Source organism: Gadus macrocephalus, chromosome 17 (genome assembly GCF_031168955.1).
Source record: "Gadus macrocephalus chromosome 17, ASM3116895v1".
Classification (NCBI taxonomy): Eukaryota; Metazoa; Chordata; class Actinopteri; order Gadiformes; family Gadidae; genus Gadus; species Gadus macrocephalus.
In genome coordinates, this window is record NC_082398.1 from 11,180,049 (window position 1) to 11,194,162 (window position 14,114).

The 14,114-nt window shown below is 46.0% G+C and overlaps 3 protein-coding genes across 4 annotated transcripts; 2 read left to right on the forward strand and 1 right to left on the reverse strand.

Annotated features, from left to right (window-relative positions):
- The first annotated feature begins 696 nt into the window (after positions 1–696).
- LOC132445688 (bcl2-associated agonist of cell death-like) lies at positions 697–5,290 on the forward strand. Of its 2 annotated transcripts, none has more exons than XM_060035802.1 (4): positions 697–873; positions 1,436–1,555; positions 1,871–2,091; positions 2,547–5,290. In XM_060035802.1, the coding sequence occupies exons 2-4, from the start codon at positions 1,444–1,446 to the stop codon at positions 2,688–2,690; spliced, it is 477 nt and encodes a 158-aa protein (XP_059891785.1). In that variant the 5' UTR covers positions 697–873; positions 1,436–1,443; the 3' UTR covers positions 2,691–5,290. The 2 variants fall into 2 exon arrangements, with proteins under 2 accessions (XP_059891785.1, XP_059891784.1); XM_060035801.1 differs by lacking the exon at positions 697–873 and adding an exon at positions 950–1,321.
- Positions 5,291–5,567: 277 nt separating this feature from the next.
- Positions 5,568–8,951, reverse strand: LOC132445686 (uncharacterized oxidoreductase YtbE-like). The gene is made up of 6 exons (XM_060035798.1): positions 8,793–8,951; positions 8,410–8,689; positions 7,965–8,110; positions 7,274–7,413; positions 6,638–6,796; positions 5,568–6,008 (listed from the first exon to the last, which is right to left on the reverse strand). The coding sequence occupies exons 2-6, from the start codon at positions 8,646–8,648 to the stop codon at positions 5,829–5,831; spliced, it is 864 nt and encodes a 287-aa protein (XP_059891781.1). The 5' UTR covers positions 8,649–8,689; positions 8,793–8,951; the 3' UTR covers positions 5,568–5,828.
- A 108-nt stretch (positions 8,952–9,059) lies between these two features.
- Positions 9,060–13,211, forward strand: LOC132445687 (uncharacterized oxidoreductase YtbE-like). The gene is made up of 6 exons (XM_060035800.1): positions 9,060–9,766; positions 9,874–10,153; positions 10,415–10,560; positions 11,600–11,739; positions 12,281–12,439; positions 12,655–13,211. The coding sequence occupies exons 2-6, from the start codon at positions 9,915–9,917 to the stop codon at positions 12,832–12,834; spliced, it is 864 nt and encodes a 287-aa protein (XP_059891783.1). The 5' UTR covers positions 9,060–9,766; positions 9,874–9,914; the 3' UTR covers positions 12,835–13,211.
- Positions 13,212–14,114: the final 903 nt, after the last annotated feature.

Genomic DNA, 14,114 nt, shown 5'->3' on the forward strand with positions numbered 1-14,114 from the left:
GAAGAATCAACGGACAATTTATAATGCCTCGTCTTCTTTTCGCCGTGTCATTATTTAACTCAAGGCATTTTAACGCAGAGTAAACAATTGCACACATTAAAGTGGCTTCAACGAATTAACACTATATTCAGTTACCAAATACCCATAATCTGAATAGATTCCTGTAGCCTCCATAGAAGCAGTGAACTCAAATTGGCATCACAAAAGAGTCGATTCTCACACAAGGTGTGTTATATCCTTGATATTTTAGCTCTCTATTTTTAGTATAGGGTGGCACGGCCTGATATTCAAGTACGATATATTTGTGACGGTTGGGATGTACACTCCAGCAATATCACCTAATCGAATCTATTATGATTATCTTTTCTAATATATATTGTATGATCCAAAATGCTTAAATCGTAACAGTCTTTAGGATGAAGTAATGCATTATTAATACTGTGTGTGTGTGTGTGTGTGTGTGTGTGTGTGTGTGTGTGTGTGTGTGTGTGTGTGTGTGTGTGTGTGTGTGTGTGTGTGTGTGTGTGTGTGTGTGTGTGTGTGACTTCTTCTTTTGGGTAGGATAGCTTTTAGCGGTGTCGCAATTCCTGATTCGGCGTCGTAATACCTGTAGTGCAGCGCAGCGACAAATGTCACGGCGCTGAACCACAGGTATTACGACGCCGAATCGCTTTCCTCGCTCGCAACAGTGACGTCGACGCGTCGGGGAGCGGAAGGCGTCGCGATTGGTCGACAGACTGTTGTCCACTGTACGGTGAGGGAACCGTGCGAAAAACAAGACGACTGAAGACACCACAAAAACAACAACCACGGTCAACTCCGACCCCAACGTTGCCACTTTTGGGGACAGGGAAAGCACAATAAAGACTGCGGGTGAGTGAAATAATTTTACATTGGACTACCGTGTCCTTTAAACTACCCCGCAACAGCAGCACCCTCCCCGGGTGGACTTCTTTGTCCTCCCTTTAGTCAACAACAACACAACACACCCTTTTCGGCTTCGCTAAACGAACGGGATCCCTACGAAAGGGCGGGTGTGTGAAGGGATCCGATCTAAGTCATCTATCTCATCACAAACCGGTTATCTCGCCGGTTGTCCCACCTTTGTACCGGCGGACCGGAGGAGATAGCGCACCTACATCGTGTTTACGGTAGTCTCGGGTTTGTTCTGAGTTGTCTCCTGGCGTATTTGAACCATTCCTCGCGTGTTCCTCTCGTGTTGCTTTTTGACCTTTCTCACCCGGATTCAACAATTAAGTTGACCCCTGCGACTTTGTCTGGATTAATTTGTTATTGGATTGAGGGGATATAATGCATAAAGGCAGGTGGATTCCAGGCTCTGTGTGTATGTGTGTGGATCGGAAAAGGGGTGACTTGTTTTGAAGGTAGAGATCTTGTTATTGATACCCCTCCTAAGGTATACATTTGTTTTCAGATGTCACGATGGCCGCATCGTTTTCCATATCAGACGACGAATCCGAGACCTCTGATGAGTTAGAGGGGCGAGAATTTCCACTTCAGGTACCCAACTGGCACCCTGCCATGAGACCCCCAGGTAAAGACTCCATGAATGGAGAATTCTAAGTTGGTCGATTTAATACAGTTCTCAAGTTCTGGATTGCTCCATTTCCTTCAACCTTCTTTTGTTGCTGGCTTCATCCTCGTCCTTAAAGACTGAGAATGATATGTTGAATATGTTTCATCCTTCTGACATTTGTATTGTCTCTCTCTAAAGTCGGTTTGAGGAACGTTGTCTTGAAGGTAACATGGCATTCTCTCTCCCTCTCCCTCTCTCTCTCTCTCTCTCTCTCTCTCTCTCTCTCTCTCTCTCTCTCTCTCTCTCGCTCTCTCTCTCCCCCCCCTTTGCTAGTCCTCTTAGGGGGCGGTCGTACTCGGGGGAACTCAGAGTCCCATGTGTCCTACGTGGACCAGGAGTTCCGGGCCGGGGAAGGGGAGGACGTGGGGTCCGGGGACGGCACCCCGTTCCGGAGTCGCTCGCAGTCCGCTCCGGCAGCCCTCTGGGCGGCCAAGAAGTACGGCCGGCAGCTCCGGAGGATGAGCGACGAGTTCGACAGCTGGCTGGACAAAGGGGTGAGAAGACGCAGGAGGGAAGGGGAGGATGGATGCAGGGAGGGCGATGGTAGCTGGCCGGAAAGAGGGATAGGACGATGGCGGGGAGGATCATGGGGGAGGAATGGATTGAGTGAGGAAGGGAGGGATGGTTGGACAGAAGGAGGATAGGGCCATGGAACACTCAAGCCACTACATACACTCACTACCCAGATGCACCTTCCCTAATAATATGGTTTCTATAAATTCGTCCACCAGGCCTGACCTTCAATCCAAAGCCTCTTACAGTCAATTCACTCAGATGCAGGTCTTGAAGGGGGTAGGGGTTGGATATCTTACCAGAGGAATGCCTTCCAATTAGACTGTGGACTCTGGGGATTGGGGAGCCTCCAGCAAATAGCATGCATGAACGTAAAGGAAACGAGCGTTGTGTTGACGTGTACCGGTGTTCACCCGCCCCACAACCCACCCTGCAGGAGATGCGGAAGGTGAAGAGCGCAGGGTCGGCCGGACAGATGTGGCTCTCCCGCAGCTGGTGGAGCAACCTCTTCAGCCACCAGGAGACGGAGGTGGAGAACAGCGCCCTCCACCCGGAGAACCAGAGTAACCGCACCGAGTAGGGGGAGGCGGGGGGGGGGGGGGGGGCGAGAGCTGGGGGGGGGGGGGTTACATGGATGGTTGGATGGAGATTTTTCTTTTTTTTCTATTGGGTGGGGGGGAGGGGGGGGCGAGGAAGAGGTCCGATGGGAGTCAAAAAAACGGAATCTGCACCGATGTTTTTAGAAATGGAAATAATTTGGTGTATTTTTTTGGTGGGGGTGAAACAGTAGAGTAGGTTGGCCGTCCAGAACATACAAGTTCGAGAGACGTTTCCTTGTTTCTGTCTGCGTTGTCAGGACTCGATACTAGTTTACTAACTACATCACTGATGTAGAATTTAGCATCCATCATCATGTTTTTGTCAATCCTTCCCGCAAACTGTTAAATCGGCTGTTATTAGCAAGCTACATAAAGGGGTTTGTATCAACTGTGGCTGAGATACATTTTAGGAATATACAATGAAAAACTGGCTGACCATAATCCCCCTTAATTTAAAAAATACCCAAATAGGCATCCACTGTAGCTATATTATATCTTTCCTTTTAAGTAGAACGTATACCCCCTTAACATTCTAACTGCAATCAGTTGAAAGGAGATTTTATGACCAAAGTGGTGTCTCTTAAAGTTTCCTAGTTTTATTGGCAACACAATCTCAATGTGTTTTGCAAAAAAAAAAAATATATATATATATAGATATATATATAGATATATATATAGATATATAGATATAGATATATAGATATAGATATATATAGATAAGACTATCATAAAACGCCTTTTATCTCTCTAGTTTAGTTTAAAAAACAAACAATCTCGACAAGGACAATCACTACTCGGGCTTAACTTGTGATTTCTTTTCCTACGGCACTAATACTACTTCAGGGTTAAGAGTTTATCGGACGACTGGCAGGCATAGAAGCACAAGCAACCACCGCCGCAGATCTGTCTCGCCAATGCCTCCGGCAACCACACAAAGAAAGACTTGAGTCGCTATAAAACAAATAAAGAAATATCGTGTACATAGGATGTTGATATTGTTATAGAAGGCAGGGATTTAACATGGGTGTATATTTGACCCATTCTGCCAAACGAGCAATAGGCAGTGTACAATCGAAAGAGGAAGACGAGAATGAACTGTGATGTGATTTTCGGAGAGAGGGAAACAAGTCCAACCACTTCTACGGTAGAAGTCGAGGGCCAGGGGCGTGCGAGCGATGGATGATCAAGTTATTCAAGTTTCTGCTCTTTAATAAAATCATTAAAAAAGTCATGCAGTTGGGGGTTTTCAAACCCTGTGAAAATCAGTTAAAAATTGTGTTTTGTATCGACCTAAAGCGGCATTTGCCCAGTTTTTGTAATTCCCAAAGTCTTGATACAGTACTTAAATATCAACGACTGGTTGGGTTTTTTAAAATAGATCTGCATGAAAAAAATGTATGACATGTATTGAATATAAAAGCATAACCATTTGGATGATTTGGTATTTTTAACAAACGACAGACCAATTTTGAGTGTAGTCTAATTTTTATGAAATGGCACCATAGCTCGCAGAATGGAACCACTTTTTCAAAGTCTCATCAGAGTAAACATTAACTATGATAAATCTGAGTGTATGCAGAACAAATTGTTATTTTCTTTAAACATGGTTTGTTTTCAATGAGATTTTTCTCACAAAGCCTTCCGAGTAATACCACAAAGACCTGGACTACTGTTTTACATTTGCTCTGAGACACACGTTCTCTCTCTGTGACAATATTCAGCCTATTACAATGGTTAATGTAGACCACTATAGACGCTCGTTTTTATTTAAATTCAGGGTACTACCTTTGAAAGTAAAGCCTTTTCTATCTATGAATCATCTAAAAGTGTGGCTTGATTAAATGTACAGGTTTTATATCACTGTTATTAACTTAAATGTGATTATTGGTGACGATGGTGAGAAATATTGTTCCATTTATTTGCTGTCTTATTCTCTTCCTCCCCACTTATTCTGTGATTTTGGTTGCTTGCTGTTGCGCAACCCCCCCCCCCCCTCGCTAGCAGTTGGGTTTTCCATAACCAATTGCTTAAGATGTCAATGTGTTTTTAACAAGAAAAAGTGTCTTTCAGCTGCAGAGAAGCTAGGGCTAGAGAGGATACAATGTAAGCCACGTACAAACAGACCAGCCCAGAACGGAGAAGCCCCTTTTCCTTACCTGACCGCCAGTCACCGGAAGGTCGACTGTGAATCCCAAAGCTTTCTGTGCTCTCTGCGCAACGCACTCGGGTCAAGCGCCTTCACATTTGACCCTGCTCACCTTAAGCTCCTAAGGCTGACTCACACACACACACACACACACACACACTAAACTTGTTCAGTGATGTACGATGCGTTACGTTCCACCACGGCACTCACACATGGGTCCCTGAACAACCTGCTAGCTAGCTTTGCAACCATAATTTTGGTATTACTTGAATCCGGGGCCTTTGTTTTGGGGGAAGGGGGCTCTTTAATATTTTTCTTTTTTGGTTATTTTTTATCTTTTCTATGACTTTTGTAAATGTATTTGATATACCCCAGTGTCGATGCTGGTAGTTCTGTCGTAAACAATAAAGGATTTTATGATTTGTTTTAAGCTCATTTTCAGTTTCCTCTTTTGCTAGTGGGTGTTATAACAGTGCAAAAAATGTAAGAATTTTATTCCAGAAGTTCTAAAATGTAAATAGATGAAGGCGTACTTAGATTAAAAGTAAAAATTAACATAGTACTAGTAAATAAGTTAACACTGTCATTCGCTTATTTACGTCCAAACAACTCTTCTGGAGTGTTACAAGTTGTTTGTAGTAGACTTTCGTAGAAGAAGGATTATAGTTTAAGAACCAATGTTAAATAGACAAACGACCCAATGTAACAAAACTTAAACAACAAAACCATACTGTTTATTCATATTACATCTACATTGACCCTAAGACACTCCTGCGTGTGATATCACCACATGCCACGTTGCAGTAATTGTTATCCGACGCCACGCTATCGGACCTGTCCGTCTCCGCCGTCTTACTCAAACTTGGTCCTGATTGGCTTCCTCTCTCTGCTGAGGCCGCAGTGCTCTGGTGTCTGTTCTGATCTGTTTACGTAGGTAACACCTGACCCTTCTTGGTCTCCGTGGCGACGTGAATCACGCCACCTCCGAGGGATCCCAGCAGTACTTGTGTCCGTCGTCCAGAGCCGTCAGACGCTCCACGGTGTCCGTGTCCAGAGAGAAGTCAAACAGCGCCATGTTCTCCTGGATCCTGGTAGGGTTGGAAGACTTGGGCAGCACCGGGACCCCCTGCTGCACGGCCCATCGTAGCAACACCTGGGGGGGGGGGGGGGGTTACCGCCATGTGTACATAAGTGTCTTGTGTGTCTTCACTGTATGATCTCAAACTATCAAGACTCCAGGTTCTGCATATTCACTGTGAGGTCTTTGTATGGCTTCACTGTTGGCAGCCAATCCTTTTAATCAAGAAGCCTTATCCTGCAGTCAGGTGTTCGCGTGCGTGCATGTGCACACCTGAGCAGGGCAAGAGAGTGTTGTGGCAACCCGGCCGTTGCCAATTAAGGAGGTGCAGAGCACCTGAGGAACAGGTGGAGAAGCAGGGCTTAAATAGCCTGCTCCTCCACTCACTCGGGGCTCTCTCAGCCATGTGGCTCGCGGCGGGAGGGAGCAGAGTGGGAGACAGTCGCGGACTGAGCGGGAGAAGCCGGGAGCGGTAGCCACGCCGACCTCACCGACGGACCGGACCCGGAGACCCCTCACCCTTTTTGCCCCAGTGTGGAAGAAACTTATGTTGATGCATGATTTCCCCTTTCTATTGTGAGCTGCACGCATTAACACCGCTGCACCGCAACCCTGCCTGAGCGCTTGTTTCGGGAATCGCAGCTGCCGACGACCGGGGATGCCACAGTTTGTGTACCTGTGCAGGTGTGTGTGTGTGTCTGTACCTGTGCAGGTGTGCGCTCGCAGCCCTTTGCCACCTCCATAACGACGGGGTGTTTGACCAGCTCTCCTTTCCCCAGGGAGGAGTATGCCTGGAAACACACACCCTGCTCCTCACACGCCCGCCTCAGCTCCGTCTGACACAGACGGGGATGGAACTCAACCTTCACACACACACACAAACACACAACACTTTTAAATATTGAACCCACATTGTGAATCAATTAAGGCCCTCAAGACTTATCTCAAGAAAGCTACATGCTCCATAGCTGTAGCATGCTATTGTAATCTTGTGTGTGCTGCAAGCCATCGTCAATATTAGCACAGTCCTGCATTTACCCCCACTTGTAGAGCAGTAACATTTATGTTCATAACTAATATGTAAATGTGTTATATGTCTGGGCGAGTATAGTGTAATGTTCATAGTGATCCAAACTGCCAAAAGGTTCTTTGTTCAATCCCCCATGTCTGCAGCCTAACCTGTAGACCACCTTGGTCAAGATGCCCCCTACCCCCTTCTGCACTTCACTCAGGAGGACAAATCCCAGCTAAACGCCTAACGACCACACGGTAAATATTGTCTTTAGATCAACGCGCACTGTTTCCCCCCTCAGGTGTGACAGCGCGTCGGTCTGTCGTACCTGCAGCAGGGCCGGGGGGGTCCTGCAGCTCTGCAGCAGCGTCTTCATGTGCGCCGGCGTGTAGTTGGACACCCCGATGGCCCGCAGCTTGCCCTGCGCGTGCAGCTCCTCCAGCGCCACCCAGCTCCCAGCGCGGTTACCTGCACAGGTGAGAGTCCCCACCCGCTCCACTGAGTGACTCCAGGGCTAAGATCAGCAGGGGGGGGGGGCTACAGCCAGGGGGCTTGACTCCCAGTGGGAAGGTCACAGGTTCAGACCTCAACGTCCGCACGTCACCTGTGGGCAGCCTTGAGCGAGATGCCCTCTGACCCCCACCGCCTCCTTAATGACCTCTGAGTGGACTGTAGGGCCCTTTAGACGTCTGCTGAACGACTTAACACTCAAATAAACCTCAGTTGAGTTAAGACTGTAAGAGAGGGTGGGATTCAGAGAAGAAAAGAAAGAAGCACATTCCCAGTGGTTTTCTTTTGTTTGGATTATTTTGGGTTCGGTGAAAATGATGCCGGTGAATCACATCTTTTGGTGTCATAGGTGTCAAAAATATAAAACGATACATTTGAAATCTACATAGAGAGATTATATACACTATACATACTTGAACCGTATGTTGGTTATATATTTGGAAGCACATTCAAAGGTTTCATTTCCACAAATGAGTCTCCATTTGTAAATCCCTCCCCATCCTGTTCACCTTGGTTACAGGGGTCGCCCACGGCCACACCCTGGGTCCCGGGCCAGTGGATCAGGTAGAGGTCGATGTAGTCCATGCCCAGTTCCGACACACTGTGGAGGGCTGCCTCCATGGCCCTCCCTCCCTGGTCCTTGGGTCCTAGCTTGCTGTGGATGTGAAGGGATTCGAGAATACATTGACAAAGCCCAACACTTTATATTTTTGGATGCTTTTACTGTTAAACCCTCCGCTTCTCCCTATCCCTCTTTCTGTAAACAAATCAGTACGTTATAAATGTTTAGTTATTAGTTCTGTCATTTGTAATTGTTCTATGCTCTTGTATTTTATTGTGTCTACTCTTGAGTGTTTATAAATGAACTATTAACATTGAATTCTTTATATTCCTCAAATTATTGTTATTCTTATTATAAATAACGTAATATAAATATGAAGTCGGTCTCCCTACCTAGTGATGAAGATGTCCTCTCTGGTCAACCCGTGCTTTGGCAGGAGATCCCGTAGAGCTCGACCGAGGTCCGCCTCGTTGCGGTAAACAGCCGCCGTGTCGAAGGCCCGATACCCGGCTTGCAGAGCGGCGTCGACGGCTATGTAGACCTCCTCGCTTCCACACAACTTGTAGGTCCCGAAGCCGACCAGGGGCATCGAAACCCCGGTGTTTAGAACCACAGAGGAGGTGGACGACATCACGATTTCTTGTGAGTTGCTTCTTCTTCGTTTGATCAGACCTATAGAATTATACAGCATCAAATAAGTTGTTTAATTAATTGTGATATTGAACTGTATTGTTGTACGTAAACTTTGAATTATTAATTGATAAATCCCACAAACCATTGGGGAATGCAGCCTTCAAGTCGTTTACACCGGGCAGTAATCAACGTTGCAGTTTTAAAAGCTTGAGTTTAAGATTCGTTTGCTAAATATCTGATTATGGTCTAAAACAATTACACGCCACTAGAAACATCATCGCTTCCACGTGGGTCAGCTGACTGCTACGTAGTCACGTGATATTTTCCAACAGCTTCGCTGCAGTGCATAAGGGGGCGTGTCGTGTGTACCGGTAAACTCAGAGTGGGCGTGTCTGCCCCGACGTTTAACCTTTTAATAGGTCCAATAGTCGAAGAAAAAGGTGTTGTGGACCAAGGGTTAAACGCATGGACCAAGGGCCTCTACGAATAGTCAAACCTCCTAACCTTTATGCCTTCTTTCCTTAACCTTTGTGGAACACGTCATCGGGTCAAGGAGAGATGAAAAGGTGCTTCCAGTGATGTGAACGCACCATAAGTATATACTCCCTGGAAGTAAGGACAGTATAGTCAATATTAGGCTCGTTTTCTCGCTAAATATCATTTCAGTACTCATTTATCCGGATAAATTAATTAAATACGAGTTATTATAAGGAAGAAAGTATGTAATATGTTGGCTATGTTTTTAAGAAACATATTAAACATAAATTCGTTCATAATAATTCCCAGAACCGAACCGCCGTTTTTTGCTGAAGAGTTTCCCCTTGAATCCGCAATCAGTGAACGTCATGAGCTATACCAGGTCTCCGCTGCCAACAGAGGGCGACAAACTCGACTTAACCAGCAAGCCTTCGGATCGCTGAGGGCAGGTCTGATGAGGACAGCTGTTGGACAATATCACGTGACTGACTACTCAGCCTACCCACGTGGGGGGGGATGATCATGTTTCTTTTCATACCATCATCAGATATTTAGCCAACGAATCTTACATTGAACATTTTAAAACTGTACCGTTGATTACTGCACGGGCTAAACACCTTGAAGACTGCATCCCACATGGTTTGTGACATTTATTCATCAATTAATAATTAAAAAGTTTGAATTACGACAGTTGAGTATCCCAATTTGTTGAACAATTTATTTAATACGTCTATATAATTCTATAGGTCTAATCCAACGAAGAATAAGCAACCCACAATCCATTGAGATGTCGTCCACCTCCTCTGTGGTTCTAAACACCGGGGTTTCGATGCCCCTGGTCGGCTTCGGGACATACAATTTGTGTGAAAGCGGAGAGGTCTACATAGCCGTCGACGCTGCTCTGCAAGCCGGGTACCGGGCCTTGGACACGGCGGCTGTTTACGGCAACGAAGCGGAGCTCGGCCGAGCTCTACGGGAACTGCTGCCCAAGCACGGGCTATCTAGAGAGGAAATCTTCATCACTAGGTAGGGAGACCGACTTCATATTTATATTACGCTATTTATAAAAAGAATACAATGATAATAGTTCATTCATAAACTCAAAAGACACAACAAGATACAAGAGCATCAAATATCAACAAAACGAATAACTAAACATTTATAAACCATACATATTTGTTTACAGAAAGAGGGATAGGGAGGTGAGGAGAGTTTAACAGCAAAAGCATAAGAAATATAAAGTGTTGGGCTTTGTCGATGTATTCTGGATTCCCTTAAATTCCATAGCAAGCTAGGACCCAAGGACCAGGGAGAGAGGGCCATGGAGGCAGCCCTCCACAGTGTGTCGGAGCTGGGCATGGACTACATCGACCTCTACCTGATCCACTGGCCCGGGACCCGGGATTTGGCTGTGGGCGACCCCTGTAACCAAGGTGAACAGGATGGGGAGGGATGTACAAATAGAAAGACTTGATAGTGGAAGAAAAACACTTTGAATGTGCTTCCAAATGTATAATTAATACATGATTGTACAGTGTATATCATCTTTTTTTGTAGATATTTTTGACACCTTTTCTCGTTGTTGAAGGAAATCAAAACGTGTGCAAAACTAAAGCCATTCTAGTTCCAACTGCAGACTTTTTCCATGTGATTCACAGGCAACATTTTCACAGAACACTTAATCCCAAATAATGCAAGCAAAGGCTACAAATGGGAATGTGCTTCTTTCTTTTCTACTCTGAATCCCACCCTCTCTTACAGTCTTAACTCAACTGAGGTTTATTTGAGTGTTAAGTCCAGGGTGTCTGCGCATCCTTAAAAAGTCTTAAAGTCTTAAATTCATGTTTCTAAATTTAAGGCCTTAATAATTCTTATATTAGTTACAAATGTCATATGCTGGTCTTAAATACTGTAACTCAAGGTCTTAAATTTGTCGGGGCAGCACTATTTATTTATTTATTTTTCTTGTGTGACTTTTCAGGAAGGACATGTGAAGAGGCTTCTTTCTTTCTAGCTGCATATTTAAACGATTATCTGCGTGCTTGCTAGCTAGTCTGCGACAATGGGTAGGTGCAAATTCAAGGACAGTTGGCTGGAAGACGTCAGTTTCCGAAGTTGGCTCGCGTCTGTTGCCAACCCCCACCATCGCGTGTTTTAGGTCTTAAATTTCATTCAAGGTGGTATTAAAAAGGTCTTAAAAAGTCTTAAATTTGACTTGCTGAAACCTGCAGATACCCTAGTCGTTCAGCCGACATCTAAAGGGCCCTACAGTCCATTCAGGTCATTAAGGAGGCGGTGGGGGTCAGAGGGCATGTAGCTCAAGGCTGCCCACAGGTGACGTGCGGACGTTGAGGTCTGAACCTGTGACCTTCCCACTGGGAGTCAAGCCCCCTGGCTGTAGCCCCCCCCCCCCCTGCTGATCTTAGCCCTGGAGTCACTCAGTGGAGCGGGTGGGGACTCTCACCTGTGCAGGTAACCGCGCTGGGAGCTGGGTGGCGCTGGAGGAGCTGCACGCGCAGGGCAAGCTGCGGGCCATCGGGGTGTCCAACTACACGCCGGCGCACATGAAGACGCTGCTGCAGAGCTGCAGGACCCCCCCGGCCCTGCTGCAGGTACGACAGGCCGACGCGCTGTCACACCTGAGGGGGGAAACAGTGCGCGTTGATCTAAAGACAATATTTACCGTGTGGTCGTTGGTCGTTTAGCTGGGATTTGTACTCCTGAGTGAAGTGCAGAAGGGGGTAGGGGGCATCTTGACCAAGGTGGTCTACAGGTTAGCTGACATGGGGGATTGACCACCCTGATGATCTCCTATTATACCTGACCATCGACATATTATACATTGACATATTATTAATGAACGTAAATGTTACTGCTCTACAAGTGGGGGTAAATGAAGGACTTTGCTAATATTGACGATGGCTTGCAGCACACGCATGATTACAATAGCATGCTACAGCTAAGTAGCATTTAGCTTCCTGGCCCTCAAAAAGTCTTGAAGGCCATAATAGTTTCAAAATGGGGCTCCAATGTGTGTGTGTGTGTGTGTGTGTGTGTGTGTGTGTGTGTGTGTGTGTGTGTGTGTGTGTGTGTGTGTGTGTGTGTGTGTGTGTGTGTGTGTGTGTGTGTGTGTGTGTGTGTGTGTGTGTGCAGACAGAGTTCCATCCCCGTCTGTGCCAGACGGACCTCAGGCGGGTGTGTGAGGAGCAGGGTGTGTGTTTCCAGGCCTACTCCTCCTTGGGGAAAGGAGAGCTGGTCAAACACCCTGTTGTTATGGAGGTGGCAAAAGGCTGTGAGCGCACACCTGCACAGGTAAAGACACACGCACACACACCTGCACAGGTAGACACACAGACACATGCCCCCCTTACTGCAGGATAAGGTTTCTTGATAAAAGGATTGGCTGCCAACAGTGAAGCCATACAAAGACTATATGTCAGTGAGTACGCAAAACCTGGAGTCTTGATAGTTTGAGATCATACAGTGAAGACACAATACTTATGTACGCATGGCGGTAACCCCCCCAGGTGTTGCTACGATGGGCCGTGCAGCAGGGGGTCCCGGTGCTGCCCAAGTCTTCCAACCCTACCAGGATCCAGGAGAACATGGCGCTGTTTGACTTCTCGCTGGACGCGACCGCCATGGAGCGACTGACGGCTCTGGACGACAAACACAAGTACTGCAGGGATTCCTCGGAGGTGGTGTGACTCACGTCGCCACGGAAACCTGGAAGGGTCAGGTGTTACGTAAGCACACCAACCAGAACAGACGCCAGAGCTCCGGGACTCCAGCAGAAAGGAAGTTAGTCTCCAATCAGGACAAAGTTTGAGTCAGACGTTGGATAACAATTACCGAAATGGACCATGAAGTGACGTCACATACGGGAGGGTTTTACCTAGATACATGATAGGATATATATATATTGATATGCCTACTGGACTGAGCCTGTCCAGTGGACCGTACCAACTGTTAGGCTTATTTGGCCAACACACATCTGTGTTGGATACTCCCATTTTTGATGGTTTGGGTGTGTTTTGAAATGGCTTAAACAAGCTAATAAACATCCCATCTGTTTGTAAAATTGGTGCTGTACTGGCCTCACATTTTGTACGAACCCTCACCGAGCAATGAGAGTCAGGATTGGCTTAGGGAAAATGTAGATGTAATATGATGAATAAACAGTATGGTAGGATGTTTAGGTTCTGTTACATTGGGTCGATTGTCTATTTCACATTAGTGCTAATCCTTACAGAGTGAGCGTTTCAACTTTGACGTTAACCTTTTCGACAAACTTCCTTTTTTTCCGTTTTGGAGTTTCCCATTTAATCCACAATCGGTGAACGTAATGAGCTGTACCAGTGGCCCGCGGCCGACAGAGGGCGCCAATATCCACTGAACCAGCGAGCCGTCGGTACTCTAACGGGAGGTCCAGGATAGGACAGCATACGTTCTCGTTTGTAAACAGTCATATGCAGATTAGAGTCATTGATGGTCACTAAACGCTTGAATGAATGTGTCAAAATGAAGGAACCACTTATGGAACATGTTCTTCCAAACCAAAGCCTACGATTTCTGAGCAACAAATATAAATTCTAATATTCATACCACATGTGTCATTATGAACTGATTTATATCCATAAACCGCTTGCTGGTGTCATCGTGCAAAACCCCACTACGACTTTCCAGCACAATTACAATGTAATTGAATTACAATTACAAGTGAATTAGCAACGCAAATGTTTTTGAGAGGGCGACCGCCACTGTAGTAACGTATAGTAACTGTATTCTACAGCACAATATTAATATTGCATTATACTATTTAAACAAGGAGAACCACATAATACATCAAATGCATTAAAGTCAACCGCATTGGTATAAACTCCAGTGTCTCAGAAGTGGGTCGTGAGATTGTGGCATCGCCCAAAACAACGTAGGACCAATTAAAACTTTTCTTGCATTAAAGGCTGCGGTGACATGGTCTATTCAC